The 21385-nt window shown below is 43.8% G+C and overlaps 1 protein-coding gene across 2 annotated transcripts in view; it reads left to right on the plus strand.

Annotated features, from left to right (window-relative positions):
- Positions 1–2805: 2805 nt before the first annotated feature.
- The window catches only part of SRFBP1 (serum response factor binding protein 1), a 142611-nt gene continuing 124031 nt past the window's right edge, over positions 2806–21385 (plus strand). Inside the window, exon 1 of one of the 2 annotated variants that reach the window (XM_019555257.1) lies at positions 2806–2942. In XM_019555257.1, the coding sequence (XP_019410802.1) occupies positions 2838–2942 (105 nt within the window). In that variant the 5' untranslated portion in view covers positions 2806–2837. The remainder of the gene's footprint in view (positions 2943–21385) is intronic. The other variant, XM_019555258.1, reaches the window with a different exon arrangement.

The following is a 21385-nucleotide window of genomic DNA, read 5'->3' on the forward strand; positions in this document are numbered from 1 at the left end:
TCCAAGAAAGGAATGGAGGGACCTTACCAGCTACCTGTTGATTACCTCCAAAAAGCCCTAAACTGACATTGTCCTGTCTTTGTCCTCTCTCCCACAGCACAGACTGTAGCCAGCATGTGGTATGCTAGCTAATGCTGAGAAGTGTCTGTATAAGGCAGAGGGGAGTGGGATTCCTGCCTGAGCACGGCATGGTGAGGGGAGGTGGGGGGCAGGAGGAAGCCAGGCAGATGCTGCTCTATCTGCAGTCTCTGCAGTAGCTCCAGCCAGGAAGTCAAAGGGTAGGGCCAGCCCTGCTGGGCTGGAGCAGAGAGCAGAGCCCTGCCCAGAGTTGCAAAGCATCTGGGATGCTGGGGGACTCTGGTTTAAACTAAACCAGGAAGGGGTCTGGAATAGACATTGCATAAACTGGTTTGACCCAAATCAGTTAAGTCTGATACTATGTTCAAACAAGTTTATCTCAAATCGGTTTTAGACATTTTCAAACTGGTTTATGTGTACTGAATATCTGTTCTGTTGCAGGTTTAAGTCAGTTTCTGATCACTTTATGGGTAATGTTTGTCCCTAGCCCAGGTGCCCCAGCCTCCCTTACCCCACCCAGGGCAGTGTGCTATGCGCCCGAGCACATGTACATGGGCAGTCCCTGGGGTCAAGTTGCAGTAGCACATATTGTGCCACTGCTGTTTGTCCCTGGGGAAATGAATGTTCCCACTCATGGGGATACACCTTGTGAGTTGACAAGAAAAGCTTTGAATAGGGTCTGACATCGTTAAGAATGATTTCCAAAGGAGAAAAGGGATGGTTTTTCATTCTGAGATATAGGAAGGCTTCCTTTTAGCTTACTTGGAAGTGCTTTGAGTTTCTGAGTCCAATTTCATGTGAAGTGAGACTTACAAATAACTTAATGGATTATGTTCTTTGACTATTGAAAATAACTTGAATGCATACAAGTGTTTCACTTCCCTAAATGATTTACAAACATAAATAAATAATTGAAATGCAGCCACTTCTGAAGTGGGACACAACAACTGCACATGACAGCATTTGTAACCGCTTGCGATAAAATTGAATGGCAAGACACTGTACACAAGTAAAAACAGAGTGAATTTAGGTAGAGCTAAGGAACCATTTGTAGCACCTCCAATCTACAGAAAATACTTTGGCATCTTTAATGGCCTCAATTGTATGTTTAATTTGAAAGGCAGCTCAGCTTGGACCACAGGGCCCTTTTTTGCATTATTAGGACACCGATATAATACTGTTTCAGTTGGCTTTATGTTGATAGAACAGAGCCAGATACTGAACCATGAAGGCCACTTTCTGCAGTACCTTAAATTTGACTTAAATATTTCCCATCCAACTACTAGCTTTTTCTCACCTTGCTGCTTTGTAAGACGTGACAAAAATCACAGCCCAAGGTGGTATAGTTGCAGTTCACTTAAAGGGTATATCTGTCTGATCACCAGTTAAGAGCCAAACATCAAAACAGAAGTAGATCTAAATGCTAGATCCTGAAGCCTATGATATTAAATACCATTTAATTTTCTTAACATTTAACTTTTAAAGTAAAATAATTTTTAAAGCAACACTGCCACCCAGGGGTCAGTTAATTCCTGATGTGGAACCAAAACAATGGCCAAGCACTGATGAAAATCGAGATTTTTGCATTTAGAAGCACTTCCTCTCATACGATCCTACATAATCTGAACAGTGCAGCAGACTGGGATGCAAAAATTTAAAATAATAATAAAAAAAATTATTTTCATCAGTCTTGAACAAAATAAAACGATAGAAGAGCGAAACCTGTAACAGGAGTGACTTTTTAGGTGGATTATTTGTAGCCTTTCCAGATATGTATTTGATTGTGCTGGTATTTTCTGATTTCCCTTTTTTTTTAGGCCCTGATTCTGCAAAAACGTATGTATATGCCTAAAATTAAGAGTATAAGTCCCAATGAAATACATTGCCTTCTAAGAACCCATTTCCCCTTCTTTTAACTTGTTTTGAATTTAGGCCGATCTGCTCCATCTTTAGTTTGCACACAGCATTATTGTTAAAAATTGTACTTTTCCTGGATCTATGAAGGACTGCGGAATAAATAGTTATTAAATTGTTATTAAAATTGTTTGGAATTTGTATGCGTAGCTTTAAACAGTAGAATTTCAAACTGTGTTTAGGAATAGGGTAATCATTTATATTTGAGTTCAAACAAAAGGTAGCTCTTCAATTCTTGAAAGCCCCTCTCGCATGTGCAGACACAGTAGCCCATTTCTTTTAGGTTTTGAGTGTGATTGTAACCTACACATGGGAGCGTGTGTTACAGGGGGCCCCTGTGCCAAGCCACCAAGTACATTAGCGGTTGCAGGTCCAGGTTATCTTAAAGCCTTGGCTCTTGAGACCAGTTCCCAGTCTCTCCGGATGCACAGCCCTAGGGTTACCATCTTTCCAGATCTAAAACTGAGGGGGGAACAGGAATCAAAGGGGGATGAAAGTTCACGAGGACACCCCGCAGCCCCCACGTGTAAGGGCTGGGAACCCGGCTGAAGCCGAAGCCTCTGGCTCGGAGTCTGCTGTTGGAGCACCTCGTCCCGCAAGCCAGGAAAGCCACGTTACTGTGACAGGACGATGCCCTGCCACAGCCCATCTTACACGCCCATGGCGAGGGGCCGCCCGCAACTATGCCCCGCCCCGCGCAGGGAGAGCGGCTCAGCTCAGGCGGGACAGCCCCGCCCCTAGGGCCTGGAGGACGTTGGCCACCGAGATTCGGGCTAGAGCAGCATGCAACCAGCGAGAGCCCAACTAGAGCGCCGGCGCTGCCCTGCCCCGCCCCCGAACTACGCATGCGCGCAGTTTCGCTTCGCCCAACGTGTGGGGAGGGGTGCAAGGAGTTGGGGTTCGAGCCGGCTGCGGCCATCATGGCGCACGTGCTTAACGTCAACAATGAGGTGAGTGGCGCTCGGGCCGCCTCCCTCTCCCGCCGCCGCCCGGGTCCTGCTCGCTCCGCACCGCGCTGCGCCGGCGGGCTGTGCTGAGGGGCGGCGCGGGGAGAGACCCGCCTCCGCCCGTGTCAGGCACTGCACAGCGAGCGCGGCCCCCGCCCCGGGGACGTCCCCCGGCGGCGGGCTTTGCACTGGGACGTTGAGGCTGGAGGCACCTAGTCGCAGAAGCCTAGAAAATGAGGGCTGCAGGGAATCTCAGGGTATCTGCCCAACGCCCTGCTCCAAGCAGGACCAACCGCAGCGAGATCATCCCAGCCAGGGCTTTGTCGAGCAGGGTCTTAAAAACCTCCAGGTGTGGAGACTGCACCGTCTCTCTAGCTAATCTGTTCCAGTGTTTCACCACCTTCCTAATGAGAGTTTTTTCCTAATATCCAACATAAATCTTTCTTGCTGCAACTTGAGACCATTCCTCCTTGTTTTGTTATTTGCCACCACTAAGAACAGTCTAGCTCCATCCTCTTCTGAACCACCCTTCAGGTAGTTGAAGACTGCTGTCGGATCCCCTTAGTCTTCTCTTCTTCAGACTAAATAAGCCCAGTTCCCTCAGTCTCTCCTCATAAGTCATGTGCCCCAGCCCCCTAACCATTTTCATTGCCCTCTGCTGGACTCACTCCAATTTGTCCATATCTTTTCTGTAGTGGGGAGCCCAAAACTGAACACAGTACTCCAGATGTGGCTTCACCAGTGTTGAATAGGGGGGAAGAATCACTTCCCTCCAGTCTGTTGGCACCACTCTCACTAATGCAGCCCAGGCTGCTGTTAGCTTTGTTTGCAACAAGGACACACTGTTGACTTGTATTCAGCTTAATGTCCAGTGTAAGCCCCTGCCTCCCCCCCGGTTTCATTTGTGCCCATCACCCTTTGTTCCCAACCTGTTTTTATACGTTTTGTTACTTGCATCTTTGTTATTTTTACTATAACGCTTGCTACTGCTGTTGGCTGTTAACAAGTTATTTGCAGAATTGAGTTTTCACTCCTGGGTTTTGTCCCCTCTGTCTGTATGAACACACTCAGACTGGCAGACTTTTCTTGTCTTCCTTTTATTTTTTCTGAACATCATTTTCTTACCATCCTTGACCAACCTTCCACTTTGATTAAATTTGTGGCTGCTTTGCTCAGCTTTAACTAGTAAGTGGCATTTTAGCAAGCTCAGTTGCTTGCAGCACCTTGCAAGAGTGGGCACTGCCAGTTTTTATGGTTACAAACCCAGAGACTTCATAGAAGAATCTACGGTATCAGAAGCATTCTGTCCTGCTGTGGTCTCTCAGAGTTCTTTGCACTGGAAGAATTGTTCTGTTTGTCTATAGTCTGAAAGCGAATGAATACTAAGAGCTACCAGTTTCCTGGACCAGGGAAAGCTAAGGCAGAGCCACAGTTCACTGCCTGCACACCCCTGTCCAGGAAGTGCAGGTGGCAGATCACAGCTCTGTACTAGCTTTGGCCCATGCTGTCACTGCTGCAAGATTCCAGTTCTGCCTCCCCAGGCAGCTCTCCACTGAGCTATCCACCCTGCCAGCACTGCTTGGGCCAGTCTCTGTGGAACCTTGGTCCTGTGCCACCATATCCCTCTGCTCCTGGGATCTCCATGGAAACAGTCAGCAGTGACATGGGCTGGGGCTGCTGGGAAATGGAGTCTGCTACAGGCCTGATCTGGCCTGCAGGCTGGACATTGCCACCCCTGTAATGGATACTTTACTTTTATGCCTACAGAATAAGATGATGTTATATTCATCCAGTTATTCATATGTTTCTTGAATGCTGAAACAGCTTAAGTGCGTGGCATCTTTCATCTGCACAATATGCTTTGTACCTTAATTTTACTCCGCTTAACTACATAGATACAATACAATAAGCATGACCATTTTCATAGATTTCATAGACGCTAGTGCTGGAAGGGACCTCAGAAGATCATTGAGTCCAGCCCCCTGCCCAAAGGGCAGGAAGTCAGCTGGGGTCATAGGATCCCAGCAAGATAAGCATCCAATTTGCTCTTGAAGGTGTTCAGTGTAGGTGTTTGAACCACCTCCGATGGTAGGCTGTTCCAGACCTTGGGGGTTCAGACAGGAAAGAAATTCTTCCTTATGTCCAGCCTAAAACGGTCTTGCAGTAGTTTATGACTGTTCGGCCTTGTCATCCCTCGGGGCGTTCTGGTGAACAAATGTTCCCCCAGATACTGGTGATCACCCCTGATAAACTTATAGGTGGCCATCAGCTCACCCCTGAGCCTACGCTTTTCCAGGCTAAAGAGCCCCATGGCTCTCAGCCTGCCGTCATAAGGTCTGTTATCCTGACCTCTGATCATGCACGTGTCTCTTCTCTGGACTCTCTCAAGCTTCTTGTTGGAGAGTAGGTTTAGATTAGACATCCACAAGAACTACTTCACAGTTAGGGCGGCTAGGAGCTGGAACCAACTTCCAAGGGAAGTGGTACTGGCTTCTGCCCTGGGGATCTTTAAGAAGAGGCTTGATGATTACCTGCCTGAAGTCATTTGAGCCCAGTTTTTCTCCCGCCCAGGCCGGGGGTCGGACTTGAAGATCTACATGGTCCCTTCCGACCCTACTTCTATGATTCTATGATTCTCCACGTCCTTTTTGAATTGTGGAGCCCAAAACTGAACACAGTACTCCAGCTGCAGCCTCACCAAGGCCGAGTACAAGGGGAGAATGACGTCCCAGGATTTGTATGAGAAGCATCTATGGATGCAAGCCAGCGTTTTGGCTGCTTAGCAGCTGCAGCATTGTATTGCAGGCTCATGTTCATCTTGTGATCAATGATGACCCCCAAGTCTCTTTCTTCTGTAGTGCTAGCCAGCGTAGCACTGCTGAGCCTATAAGGATGCTGCAGGTTTTTCTTCCCAAGGTGGAGAACCTTGAATTTTTCAGTGTTAAACACCATCAAGTTCTCATCCGCCCATTTGCTGAGCCTGTCCAGGTCAGCTTGGATCACCTGCCTGTCTTCTGGTGTGGATGCTTTGCCCCAAAGTTTGGTGTCATCCTCCTCTGGATGAAGGAAATTTCTCTTATAGTTACAGCAAAATATTAATTCCAATATAATTGAACTATTCTGATGCAAGTCTCTTTTGTGGACACTATTCTGAAACAAGATGGCAGGTCATTGGCAAATATATTAAATAAAGTCTATAGCACTGTGTGTTGTCTGTTTTTCTAAAATCTCCAATTTCTAGTTTTGTGGTGTGGAATCGCAAGTAAATATGTTCTTCAGAGCAGCAGCTGAGTACTGTAGAACCTGGGTATTTTGTAGAGTAGGCTTTGTAGCCCTTGTGAATATGAGGGTGTGGGAACCAGCCTGGAATTATTTTCAGTCACAGCAGATGCTTGCACTTGGACCACTGAGGTCCTCCAGCTGTTTGCTGCACCTTTTTTCAAAAGGTGCAGCTTTTCTGATCTGCATGCAGGACTGCTGATGAACTCTAGCTGAGTGGAGAAGCAGCACTTTTGAATTAAAAGTCTAAGCAAAAAGCTGCACAGCTTGTCCTTCACTTGGCAGCCTAATTTAAATTAAGTTGGATATGAGTGGTGTGGTTCTGCTGTGTAGCAGTCTAGTATGCCAGGTAACCTCATAGGTACTAGATGCTGAAGAAGGGTAGCTCTAGTGTTTTATCTTCTAATTGTTTTTCAAATTCATTCTCAACATATTTCGTCAGTGCTAGCACTTGGTGACTGGTGATTTGATTTAGTTTGAAACCTACTGCCTCACTGCTCAAAAACTGTTCTGCCGTTGGCATATTCTCTATACGATAATCAGTTCCAGGAGTTTGCAGCTACAGTACTGTGGAAATTGCTATTCCATACAGATTGTATGTAATATACATAATGAGGATATATGGAGCATGGAAAAGTCTGAGCTATGAAGCCTTGCTGTTAAGGCACTTTTTGAGATAATAATGAATGACTGTATTTTTCATGGATCTACACAGGGTAAAGGGAGGAAACAAATTTTTAAGGAATTCCATCCCTAGCTATTGATCTGGTAAGCAAGAAAAGATGCTTTACTATCGGTGTTAACATGTATACTGTTTAATTCAATTAGCAGATTACCTAGCCTAACTGGAAGTCAAATAAGTGTTCTTAAAAAGGATTTTAGCTGGTTTCTGCCAAGTAACATTTTAATTTGCTAAACAAATTAATATATACTCTGGGGACCAAAAAAGAAAAATTACATGAGCAGTTGCTGCTTACCAGATGGACAGCTCTCTCCTGTGTTCAGGAGGTGGTGGAAACAGATTCTACTGATTGTGTTGCTTGAACAAACAGTAGTTGGCGCTCTCCTCTTAATATTGAAACAAAAACCTGTTCCACAAATTAAAATATGACAGAATGTTTGTTTGGGTCTTTTGGTTTTTGGGGGCAGGGGTGGACTTTAAACTTTCATTTCATTTTATGGCTGTTGAGGTACATAAAATATCTCCTTTAGATTTATTTGTAAATGCTGACATATTTAAATAGGTTTTGGCAATTGTAAGGAGACACTGGTTATAAGTGCTCTATCAAAACAGCAGGTGGCTTAGTTGGCTTCTTAAGTGAGATCCTCCGTCATCCAATTTTGTTGTCATTTGCTTCACTCTTTCCCTTCCTCTTCCTGTTCCTATCTTCATCTCTAAGGTGAGCTGACTAGCAGTACTAGCCTGTGTTTTGAAAGATGAGTTTTGGAAGAAGAGAGGTTTATGAGCTGTTTTTCTTTAAACATTTTTTTTAATTTGGGGAATATAACTACACAAATTGTAGTTATCATTATTAATTTTGACCATACAATACATTTATTTACACCATATACTCTTATAGCATTTACTTTTGACTGGGTACTGTCATTTGCTTCAGAATCCGTACCCCTTCTGATTAGGCTCTTATCCTTTTGTTTTGTTTTTTCCTAGAAGCACTTAATACAACATTTTTGAAATTTCTCAAAGGTTTTGAAGTTCAGATATTTTTGTCATTCATCAAAACAGATGAATAGGGCTGGAAGGGATCTTGGGAGGCTATCTAGTCCAACCCCCTGACTAGATTCCAGTCTAAACCGTCTTAGATGAGTGTCCATCCAGCCTATTTCAAACACAAACAAGCCTCTTATGCAGCTACCAGGTGAGGTTCCCAAAAACACCAAGGACAGCAGCAGCCCACGCTTGCCCCGCATGGATATCTGGGGGCACATGCCCCTCATGCCTTCACGGGGTGCACATAGCAGTGGGAGCCCCCTGCTCCTCAAACGAGCTGGTCATGGCTCCGTCCTGTGCCCTGGCTGGACAGTGCCTGTCCCAGCCCCACTCCCTCCCTCGCCACGGGGGCCTCTATCTATGCCTCCATACCTCCCCCTACCTCTTCCCCCACAACAGACTTACCAGCCCGATGCTGTTCTCCACGCTGCGGGGGCTGTGCTTCTAGCCACCTTATGTGCTGTACTGTGCTGTGGCTGTACGCATGCATTTTTGGCCACATTATCAGCCACGATTGATTGCCAGTGCTGTTAATTGTCCTTACATTGGTGCTGATCTGATATGGGACCGATGTATTGGTGTACCTCTGGTGACATTTTGCAAGTGGAACCTGCTTATTTCTCTCAGTCGCTCCTCATAAGGCTTGTTTTCCAAGCCCTCTATTTTTGTTACCTGCGTTTAGACCCTCTCTAACTTTGCCGTGTCCTTTTTAAAAATGTGGAATCTAAAACTGCGCACAGTACTAGAGAGTGCCTAACCAGTGCCCAGCTCTATCAGCTTCTGTGTTTTTGACACCTAATAGTCCAATTGATGCAGCCAGGAATCGAATTTGTCTTTTTTTGTAACTGTACTGCCTTATAGACTTGTATTGAGTCTGTGGTACCTTAAGACTGAAGGATCCTTCTCCACTTGGCTACCATCCAGCTGCTTTTCACCCATTTTCATGTGTGCTTTTTGATTATTCTTTCCAAGGTATAGCACTTTGCATTTTTTTGTAGTGAACTTCATCCTGTTGCCTTTGGCCCAGCTTACCAATTCATCAACATCTTTCTGAATTGTCTTGTCCTCCAGTGTGTGTGTATATTCCTTTCCTGCAAATCTGGTCAGGAATATCTCTATTTTGGCATCCAAATAACTAATAAGCACATTGAACAGCACTGGATCCAGATCAGACCTCTGTCCAACTCCACTTGAAACCTCCTGCCATTCTAACACAGATCCATTTATAATAACTTATGACTATTAATCCAGTTGTCTATCCACTTGCAACACGGTGGAGACCAGTGGTCTAATCAGGTTCAAAGAAGGGATTAGATGTTTTGTGAGTGGTAAGTACATGAGTCTGTTAAAACAGTCAGAGATGCAGTCTGATCCTTGAGGTACCCCTAACCCTATGACTTCTGATAACTGGTAATGTGCATTGCTGGGGATGGAACATGCTGCCCTGTGTCTTAGACTCTTCATATACAGCAGCCACTACTTTTCCTTATCAGAGACAGGCCTATTTGTTGTACAGTGACACGAGGCCTAGGGCCATTGGAAACTGAGCCTCTCCCCCCCACCCCCATGACTAGACATATGCTACAAACTGTACAGCAAACTTTTGGGGAAATATAATGATATGTGGAAGTGCTGATTACATGCCTGTAACTACAGTAATGGTGCTCAACCTTTTTAGACTTAAGACACCTTTGTTATACTCAAGGCACCCTTTGGAAAATGCCACCCCTGGTTTTTAAGTCATATTTTGACTACTGAAAAATAGCAGCACAATTCTTCTGTTGCAGAGAACTCAGAAAGGCCACAGCCAGTCAGAATGTTTTTGATGTTATGGATTCCTACTTGAAATCTCTGGGTTTATCGTGTGTGTGTGCGTGTGTGTGTGTGTGTGTGTGTTTCCACACCTTATGGTGCTGATATTGTCCTCTCCTGTGGCACCTTGGTTGAGAATTGCTGAACAGCAATGTCAAGGGGGAACACTTGAGCAGAGAATTCTGGCTAACACTCACTGCCTCTTGAATGCATGGAAGGAGCCAGTGGATGCTGCCCAGTGAAACTACACTTGGAGACATGCATAGACAAGGGGAAGGAAGACAGCCCTGCAGTTGCCTAGGACCATCCTTCTTGGCCTAATGGACAGCTTCTCTAGGGTTAGAGGAGATTAATCATAAAGTCCCAGATTTTTATGGGGATACAGATGAATTCAACACTAGATGGACCTTTCATCTGACCCAGTATGGCAGTTCTTATGACAGCTGGCATTTTATGTCATTAGTATTGGTGCCCTGCTGAACAGTATAGGGCATTTAAGTAGAGTGCATCTGAAAAAACATTTCCAGAACAGTTGTAAAGTAAAATTTTTTGAAGAATCTTAGTTAACCAGTCTAATCCAGATTTGAACATGCTTTGACTGCTTTACCCTTCTGTAATTGGATATAGTAGTTCAGCTCTAAAATGTAGTTTTACATGGCAAGTTTTTAAAGTTATTGATTTATCTGAAAACACAATCTGAAGAAAGTGTCTTACAGAGAACTTGTTGGTTAATAGCTGTAACAGGAATTACTGTAGACCATTGACATAAGAATTTTTTGTCAGAATAAACTGGTTAGAATAAATAGAAGCTTCCAATCTTATAAAGATTCAAAGTAAAGGTTTGGAAAAACTTCTTTCAGCGTGTTTATTAAATGAATGTAATAAAAATTGTGTGCCTGCTTATCAAAAGTCAGTTAAGTTTTCAAAGAGAACTTTCTTAGTTATCACATGTATCCTTTCCTTTTCTCCCTTCCTCCCAAGTTATGATCTGATTGTTAGTCTCAGTCTCCCATGAAACACTGGCACAGACAACATATATATTTATTGGTTCACAGAACAATGTTCTGACTACACTTCTTGGAGTTGAAGCTGAAACTTCTTGATGACCGCATGTGTCGCATAATTACAATATTACAAGTTTTTAAGTATTTTTAATTACCTTTGGGGTAATAGTGACTTCTGTTTATAATTAAGGTAATAACTAAACTGCCAATGTTCAGGATGGGAAAATGATCTAGTATTGAGTGGCTTGAGGATGGTGATTTTTGTTTTTCCACTCAGAAATTATTTTCACCGTGCTAATTCTTCCTCTGCATTGAGAGGGCAGTATTTATCAATAACTTGAGTTGATATTCTCTGTCATCTTAGTTGATCTGTGTCATAGATTTTTCAATTTGTAGTTTTAGGTGGAGGAAAAACTGACAAATAATAAAGATTTGTAAGTGTTGAAAAGCTCCAAATCTTCATTCATTGTCAGAATTTATGACTTATTTAATACACAGAAGTTATACAGCTTTTAGCATCCAGACTTTGACATTTTGGGGCCTGTTTTACTTGCATAAATTGTTTATTTTATTTATTTATTGGTTTTATATTTAATCCTTCCCATCAAAGGCTAATGTTTATATTGATATTGCTTATTCTAGTACTGGAGGCAGAATAAGACACCATTGTACAAGAGTAAATGAAGCTACAGAAAGGATTGTACTACTGTATTTATGATAAAAACAGTAATTCTCATAACTCAAAGCTGATCCAGCTGGTGGCCTGCAGGGCTTGTCAACACAGCTGCTAGAACTGCTGTGTTGGTTTGAGTCTAGAACCTGGTGGGGGGTGAGGAACATTGCTGCTGCCTCTCTTGTCCATCACCAAATTTGAAATATTTGGTCATCAGTGGTGACTCAGGTTGACTGCAGAGGAAAAAGGGGAATGATCAGTGGCAGTATTTGCCTCCTAAATTCTGGAGCTGTGCTAATACAGCCTCCACTCAGCCACCACAGATGGGTTGGTCTACAAAAAGCCCTGCAGTCTTGATCCAGTCCTTTCATAACTGAAAGTTATTTCCCACCTCCAACATGTATTCACCAGCCTTATTTGACTGCCATGAAACAGATCATCTGTATGACCATTCTAGATAATGAAAGGAAAAGCAGCTTCCCTTTGTCGTTTTGAAACCTTGTGTGTATGTGGGGGGGTGCGGTTTGGTCAAAGCAAAGAACAGTTGAAAATAAATTATGGCTTGATAGTTCTTCATGTGATCATTTTTTCACTTCTGCTGTTTAACTTAATGTGAAATTGTTCCAGAGGACTACAACATCACTAGATACTATGCTAAAGGTGATCATACTATAACAATTATTTCCACACTAGCAAATTGTGATATTCCTACCAAAAAGCAGTTGTTAATAATGGAGATAATATCTATTGTAGGCAATAAGCCACAAGAAGTCATTTAGCAAGCAAGCAAATAAACCCAAACCCAAACCAAGCAAATACATGCCAAAATACAGTGATAGTTTGGATTGTCTATATGCTTCCTCCTGCATATATCTTCTGCTCTGATATTTAGCTATATTTTAATAATTACCATATTTTGAAGCCTAGCATAAACAGGATATATACAATGCTAACCTTAGCTGTCATCTAGAGCAACGGTCTCCAAACTTTTTTGATCGCTTACCCCTATCATTAAAAAAATTTTGAGCACGCACCCCCAATATATGTATATTTGTATTTGCACACCCCTATCAGTAAGAAAAAATTTTGAGCATGCACCCTGGATATATGTATATTTATAGAAATATAAATAGAAGTTCTAATACTTTCTTCCCGCACCCCAGTGGATTGTCTTGTGCACCCCACTTTGGAGACCACTGATCTAGGGCACTGCCTTTACTACAGTGTCTGCTTGAGTTAACTCCTCCTACCCAAGCTCAGGTAGAAATGGTGTCTGCACAAGAGCAGCTGAGCTGCAGAGAATAGCTGAATTCCTAGTGTATTACTAGCTCAAGCATTAACAGCACTTCTACTTCAGTCTGCACCTCTTAATAAGTGTGCTAGGCTAAGTTTAAAGTACTTATTGACAAGAAATTGTGTGCATAGTAGTTGGATTAGAGACCCCTATAGTTATACCTTGGCATAAGACAGTAAGGATATATTTTAAACAAGACCAGCTGTAAGCATGTCATTTCTAAACTAGCATATGCAATCATGTTAAAACATGACAAAAAATTTAAATGTAGCTATACCATCCATTGTGGTTTCAGATTATATCATTAGTTTTCCTCATCTATGGCATAAAATTTCTCAAAATCATCTGTTATAGGTATAGACATGTTCTGTGACTATTGCAGCATTTTTTACATGATTTTCAAAGGTATAATTCAACTAATGATTGTACTTTTCTTTTTTATTTGTATAGAAGAAAACCAGGCTTTGAAAGAATGTTGTCATAATTTTCTTTGAATATGACTAGTTTAAAACAGTGGCAAAGAGTTTGTTTAGTAACCTTTAATATTCTGTGAATTTTGATTTACAACCATTCAGTTTCAAAATTAATTTTGAAGCAGTTTTCTTCTCTGTAGTTACTATTACTGTAGTCAGAAATTGAATGTTGATATGCAATTTACAGAAGGTCTTGACTATATCCCTGAATTTGGAAAGCGCTTAAGAATGCGATTGTGTTCCTTGAAGTTAAGCATCCTTCCTTAATAGTGATACTGAAGGTGGAGAATGAGCAGCAGTGGTTCTCAATCTTTTTAGACCCAAGACACCCCTTTTAAAATGCCAGCTCTTCACTTTCACCCATTTTAGACCTCAGAAAAATGAGAGAGAATTTTCTGTCATAAAGAACTCTGAAAGACAAAAACAGGTCAGAATGTTTTGACTCTATGGGTTTGATTTGTTTTCTGAATCATGTATTGTTGTTTACACGTCATATAGTGCTAATATTGTGTGACATCCTCAAAAGGATCTTTTAGCCCACTGGTTGAGAATCACTGCCTTAACTCACCAGTCTTCTAGTGCTTTTACATGGGTGTTGTTTCTTCTTGAAATCCTATTTCTGTATTTCGAGTGACAGAACAAAATTTCACATGTTGATTTGCATGGATTCCAGTGCATTGGATGGTTGGGGGAAAAATGTTTGACAGAAAATTGAAGCAACATGAAAGGTATGAGCGAGTGTGATATTTGAGAATTAAGTAGGAAAGCAGAATATTTTTCATGTATAGTGCTAGGAAATTAATATTCCCCTTTTCTTAAGACACAAGAAGCACTATAAAAATAAAACCATGTAGGGAATCAAGCAAAACCTATGTTCTATAAATTTATATCCAACTCATGAGTGCTTTTGCAGTGTTTCTGTAGCTGGTTCAGTTTCAAAAGTAGGATGAAAATAAGAAAGTTCCCACCTGCTAGAATAGCCAGGTTATGAAACAACTTTCTATTAGAATAGTAGAGGCAAGAAACTGAGGGGTTTGCTTGCTTGCTTTAAGGTGAAGTTTATTATGTGATGGCTACAAAGGCAGAGAAGTAAAGTTAAATGATGCAAGAAGTCTTTTTTAGCCCCGTGTTCCTTATATATTATTTTACAAGGTTGTTTTTTGTATTGAAAAGACACCTTGTCATTATCTGCCCATATATTGATGCCTGCAAACTTTCAGGATTACAGTATTTTTGAATGCATTGCTTGGAACACACAAAAGGGAAGAAAAAATAGAAAATTAAATGTATTACAAGAAGAGTTTTTGTTTTCAATGCCTTATTTGTCTAATGGAATACCATCATGGGTATTCAAAGCAGGTATGTGGATAATTTCAAGGCAGTTATGTGGATAAACTAAACTCCTATGAAAAAATTGCTAGATGGCAGTACATAATCAGCAACTACTTTTGTCAGTGGCTGCTTTTGAGAGTTCTGTCCCGAACATATGCTTAACATGAAAAATGATTGACACTTCCATTGTGTAGAACTGGGACAGCAGCCTCTGGCCTGTGGGCCGGATTTGGCTTGTGGAGCTGTGGCTTCAGCAACATTTGGCAATGAGGAACTCAATCCATGCTGTGGCACAGCTGCACACCGGGGGCTTCAAAAGAGAAGCTCTCGCAGCACTGTGCTATGACCAGGCAAGAGGGAGAAGCAGGGGAAATAGCCGGGTCCTATTAGACCCACCTCAGATCTGAGCTCAGTCTTTCTGGCTCCCCCACCAGAAAACATTGCTGATCTCTCCTATAGAAGATGTGACAAGCTGACGCTTATTCAAAAATGTGCGATTTGACTTGGTTCAGAGCCACTGTCTTAGGTGTATGCTTCCGTTCTGGCTTCAGCAGTTGTGAGTTATAGAAACTGGGACAGTTTTTTGTTTCTTTTAAAGCCCTTTTTATATTATGTAAACTTGTTGTGGATGTGGCCCTCCAAATGAGTAACCAAAAAGATGAAATAACATAAAAATGTACACAGGCAGGCATTGCTGTATGGTTTTCAGATGTATAGCAAATGCCATAACAACCAAAGTCCGGTTTGAAATCCCTACAGAATAGTCTTCTGTTACTAAAGAGCCTGAAACAGTGAGACTAACCTGATGGATTTGCAGGAGATCAAAACAACACGGGTATTTTGAGTATATATTGTGGTAGACTGTGCGTTTTATTGTAATATTTTTATATTAAATGAGTTCATGCTGGAGAGGAAGACATGGGCAGGGGGTGGTAGGCAAAGCTGACCTACTAGGGGGCACTGTCCTGGCACTGCAGATCTGTCTTCTCCCCAGATCCCGCTGCCATGGAGATGTGCCAGGCCCCACACTCGGGTCAGGTGGGGCTTTCCTGTTGTAGCAATGAGAATCATGGCCTCATGGTGGGTCTGCCTGGCTCCCTGTGGTGGCTGGATCTGGGCAGGGTGTCAGGTTCCCTGCATGTCCCACCGCACTTGTGCTGCCGTGGCTTGTACTTGGAGGGCTTCCCAGGCTAGGCCCTCCCTAGCTTGCCCCAGAGAATGGGGGTCTGGTCTCAGTGGGGCAGCCCCTGCTAGGTGTGCTGCATCCTTCCCCCTCCCACCTGTGGTGCTGGAGCCTTGCAGGGCCTGGCCCAACCCTGAGGTGGGGCTGAGCGCATGGCTGGCTCAGCCTGAGAAGGCGCTGTGGCAGCTGGAGCACATGGGACTGGGTTTGAGGAGTTGCTGCCGGCCCCTTATGCAGTGAGTGTGGTCCCAGGGTGTTCCTACGAGGGAGCAGCACAACAAGGCAGTGCAGCAGAGATCCTGGGGGCAGTGCCTCCCAGACTGGAGCTGCTATGCCACCATCCCTCAGGAATGCCCTGGGGCTGCAGTGACCCCTGAGGCCTGGCGCCACCTGCTCCAGCTGCTGCAGCATCTTAAGCCAAGCCAGCCGTGTGCTTAACCCCACCTAAGGGCTGGGCCAGCCCCCATGTGGCCCCAGTGCCATGAGTGGTAGAGGCGCATGGCTGGCTCGGCCTGAGGAGGCACTGTGGCAGCTGGAGCACGTGGCACTGGGTTTGAGGAGTCGCTGCTGGCCCCTTATGCAGCATGCTCGACAGACCCCTCCTTCCCCTGGGGGAGACCAGTGGATGTGGTATGCGTTGACTTTAGCAAGGCTTTTGATATGATCTCCCACAACATCCTTGGAGGCAAGCTAAGGAAGTATAGGCTGGATGAATGGACTGTAAGTTGGATAGAAAACTGGATGGATCATTAGGCCCAGAGGGTAATAGTCAATGGCTTGATGTCTAGTTGGCAGCTGGTATCAAGTGTAGTGCTCCACAGGTCAGTCCTGGGGCCAGTTTTGTTCAGTGTCTTCATCAACGACTTGGAAGATGGCATAGAGTGCACCTTCAGCAAGTCTGCACATGACACCAAGCTGGGGAGAGTAATAGATACGCTGATGGGTAGGGTTAGGACTCAGAGACACATGGACAAATTGGAGGATTGGACCAAAAGAAATCCCATAAGGTTCAATAAGGACAAATGCAAAGTCCTGCACTTAAGACAGAACAGTACCATGCAGTGGTACAGGCTAGGGGCTGACTGGGTGGGCAGCAGTTCTGCAGAAAAGGACCTGGGGGTTAGAGTAAACAATAAGCTTAATATGAGCCAACACTGTGCCCTTGTTGCCAGGAAGGCTAATGGCATCCTGGGCTACATTGGTAGGAGTGTTGCCAGCAGATCAAGGTAAGTGATTATTATTCCCCTCTATTCAGCACTGGTGAAGCCACGGCTGGAGTACCATGTTCAATTTTGGGTCCCCCACTACGGAGAGGAAATGGACAAATTGGAGCGAGTCCAGCTGAGGGCAGTAGAAATGGTAAGGGGGCTGGGGCACATGACTTATGAGGAGAGGCTGAGGGAACTGGGCTTATTTAGTCTGGAGAAGACGAGACTAATGAGGGATTTAATAGCAATCTTCAACTACCTAAAGCATGGTTCTAGAGAGGATGGAGCTAGACTGTTCTCAGTGGTGATAGATAACAGAACAAGGAGCAATGGTCTCAAGTTGCAGCAAGGGAAATTTAGGTTAGATATTAAGAAGAATTTTCTCACTAGGAGGGTAGTAAAACACTGGAACAGGTTATCCAGAGAGATGGTGGAAACTCCATCCTTGGAGGTTTTCAAAACCCAGCTAGACAAAGCTTTGGCTGGGATGATCTAGTTGGGGATGGTCCCACTTTAAGCAGGGGGTTGGACTAGATGACCTCCCAAGATCCCTTCCAACCCTGATTTTCTATGATTCTTTCTTTTTTTTTTTTTTTACTGACCAAGTAGTGCAAGGGATTATTGCTCATTGTTTAAAAAAAAGGCTCAGTAGAATTTTTACCATGTACCAATGGCCAATTAAAGTGGTAGAGAGGGGTGAGGAGCTATGCAGTATTGAATGCCTGGAGGACTGGCTAGCCCCTTTTCACAGAAAACATGCTGTCCACATGTAATATTAAACCAGTTCACAGTGAACCAGTTCAAAAGAGTACTTTTGAAGGGGTTTTTCAGGTGTACTTTTGAACCTGTCCAGATAGGTTTAAACTGGTTTAACAAATTTGTTTGTCTGTCTGCTTCAGGTTTAAACTGCATTTAAACCAGTCTGTTATGTGTATCCATACTTTGAGATATAGTAGGATTATGGGAAAGTAAGGCTGGCAGGGTGGGAGACCTCAGGAGGTCATGTAGTCCATCTCCCTGGTCAAGGTAGAATTGTCCTTGACTAAACCATCCCAGCCAAGTCTCTTTCTAATCTGCTGTTTAAAATTCCAAGGAATAGAGATTCTGCAATCTTATTAGGTAGTGCATTCCAGTATATTTTTATTAGACCACAGTTTTGTAGAAATATACAGTAAAATCTCTGCTATCCGGCATTCTACCAACCGAAACACTCGATTAACTGGAACTGCACTGCTGCTGCCATCATGTACCACCCTGCACCACTGCTGCTGCCACATGCAAGCCTCCCCCCTGCTCCAGTATTTTTAGATAACTGGCATTTTTAGGTAACCGGCCTGGCATTCCCTACTCATGTTGGATAACAGAGCTTTTACTATATTGGTTTCTTATATCTCAGTTTCTTAAAGAAAAAGTTGAGCTTTTTGTTTTCAGATTTGTTTAGAAGACTAGTAATAATTTTCAAAATGTTTTGTGCCTGTTACTGTATTTTCTGTATACATGTATTATCCATGTAGCTTTCTTCTTTATAACAAAGCTAGATGCCGGGTATTGGAGATCTATGCGTTTATTTGTTGGGGACCAATTTCTGTGTTTTGCATGTGGGGTGGATGTGTATTGTTCTCTAGGAGTTGGCTAGACAGCTGGTCAGGATGAGATTTCCACAGCTAAGATGACAAAAGTAAATAAAAAGTCAAGTTATCAGACTTCTTTGCCTACTTGTATGCTCCTAAATTGCTTTGTGTTGACCTGTGAAAGAATGTTGTTTGTACATCCAGTTTACAGTAAGTTCCTTTCAGAGATACTGGCTTCTGTATAATAATGAAAAAAACATGCCTTAGTCTCGCAGAGGTATAGAGTGGAATTTTAAGGAAGGACAGGAAAAATATGAGGGACACATGTTCTTAATGAAGCCAAACTGTCTGAGTTACATAGCTCAGAGCTGTGTATATTTTCTTTAAGAAATAATGCATACAACTTACTAGCCCCTGTTAGACCTAAAGATCTTAATATATTGTGGTCTGTATTGCAATTATGCTGGGTCTTGTGCATGACTACTATTAACATAGCATATTAATGTCATTCCAATAGGCCAGGGGGAAACACTTTGCCTGTCACTGAGTGACAGCTGTTCTCTGGTAAAACACATCAACTATCTGTTTGGAGAATATGGGTATCTTTACTATAATTCTGGGATGTTCAACTCTTAGCCAGTTCTGCCTGCTTGCACAATGTCATCTGGTTCATGGGTCTCTCCATGGGTTCATGCAGGTTGTGGCCCTGCATGCTGTTGGGTATGTAGGGCAGTGCAGAACTCCAACCCCAGCATGCAGGGTCAGGTGCTGGCATATGGGGCCAATCCTCCCTGTGGAACAGCTTTGCATCACTCATTTGGCCCATGCAGCTAGAGGGTTGAGCACCACTAGTATAACTGATAGGTAGATAATGAACTAAGTCAGGGGTGTGCAATTACTTTGGCTGGAGGGCTGCTTAACGAGTTTTAGTGAGCTGTCAAGAGCTGCAAGGGTATCTCCACTCCTTAACAGGTGCCCTGACCCCTAAGCCCTCAGCTTTGCCACTGGAAGTCCATCCCTTTGCCCCAGAAGTACTCCCTTTGGGGCGGGGGGGGGTTGCCATCTTGACACTGGAAAAAACCCCAAATCATATGATAAAAAACTCAAACATCTGCTATAACTTATTTTAATTCTATTTAAAAAAAAAGTCCTGTTTTATGTTTGTTTGGGTGGCATATGTAGAGAGGCGGTTGTGTAATAGCCCAAAATACAGTTTTACTTGTGTATATTGGGGGGGATAAGGACCTGTGTGGCGGGGGGGTGGGTGTGATGGGGTGTGCGGGTATAGTTGCTGGTGTGTGAGGAGGGGTGGGGATGTGTGGGAAGATGTGGGTCTAGGTGTGGTGGGGGTAGAAACATGTGGCTGCTGTGGGAGGGTGTGGGTGTGTGTCAGGGGTATGGTGGGAGGTGGGAAGCCAGCCTCACCCATCCCATTCCGGCTGCAGTGCATGGCTGCAAGGCCGGGACCCATGTGGTCTGGTATGGGGCCAGCTTGGCATGTCCCAGCAAAACACAGTTCTGGCTGTGAGGTTGGGACCACATGGAGCCGACCCGTTCTGTCCCATCCCCTCCCAGCAGCACATGGTTCCTGGCTGTAAGGTCAGGACCTACATGACACAGCACAGAGCCAGTCCAGCCCACCCCTTTTTGCTGCATTGCCTGAGTCCAGGCCGTGAAGCGCAAACCACGTGCTGTCAGGAGAAGATAGGATGGGCTGACTCTATGCTATGTCATGCGGATCCTGGCTGCAAGGCCAGGACCTTCACGGTACGGCACAAGTCAGCCTGGCCTGGCCTATCTTGCTGTAGTGTGTGATTCCCAGCTGCATGGCTGAGACCCTCTCAGCACGGCATGAAGCCAACCCAGCCAGGCCTATCCTGTCTTGGCAAGACGTGGTTCTTGGCTGTATGTTCGGAACCAACATGGCACAGCGGGGAGCCGGCTTGGCCCGGCGGGATGCTGCAGTGTCAGAACCATGGGAAGTCCTCAGGGGTAAGTCTTGGGACCCATCCAGTTTAATATTTTCATTAGCAACCTTGGTGCAAAGAACCAGATGTATGAAATTTGGGGATGACTCAAAGTTGGAAGGTATTGCCAGTGTGACAGAGGACTGAGTTACCACATAGGAAGAATGAGAAAGCCATGTGAATTGGAGTAATAGAAGCCTTGTGAAATTCAGTAATGCAAAGTCATGTATTTAGGATTAATAGCAAGAATTTTTGTTACTGAAGGCTTGTCAGTTAGGGCAGTGATAAAAGAAGATCTTGTGGGTTTTAGTTGATTATTAGGATGATTATGAGATGCTAGTGTGATGTGATCAAGGAAAAGTTAGTCCACTGTAAGGATGCATTTGATCAGGGGTGGCCAACCTACAAGCACGTGTGCCACGTGGCATAGCCAGTCTCTCTGTGGTGCATAGCTTGGGGAGGGGACAGAAAGCAGAGCAAAAGATAGGCTATGCAGCACAGGGCAGGAAGAAGTAAGTAGAGCATCAGATCAGACAAGGAAAGGGATCAGAGTGGCACTTGGGAAGGATGCAGGGCTACCTTGTGGCATGCCTGCCAAAAAGATTGATTCCCACTGCATAAGGTGGTTTACTTTTAGTAGAGACCCGTCAGTATTAGTGCCACTTTGCAAGCTATTAATAAGACCTTGTTTAAAATATTTAGAACTGTATACCTATGTTAAAGATGTATATGGTCTGGATAAGGTGCATTATTATTTTGGAGAATAGCCCTTTTCTGCACCTGAAGGATGGATCTGGAGTGGAGTTGTCTGAATGTTCCATTTTTGAGGTCAGGAGTTTAAAAGTATTGCTCCACAATGTTTTTCATCGTTTAGTTTAGTTTATTGCCTTAAAACTGCTGTGGTTGCTTTAGTAACGTAGA

The sequence above is a fragment of the Crocodylus porosus genome, unplaced genomic scaffold (assembly GCF_001723895.1).
Source record: "Crocodylus porosus isolate Cpor-Errol unplaced genomic scaffold, CroPor_comp1, whole genome shotgun sequence".
NCBI classification, from domain to species: Eukaryota; Metazoa; Chordata; order Crocodylia; family Crocodylidae; genus Crocodylus; species Crocodylus porosus.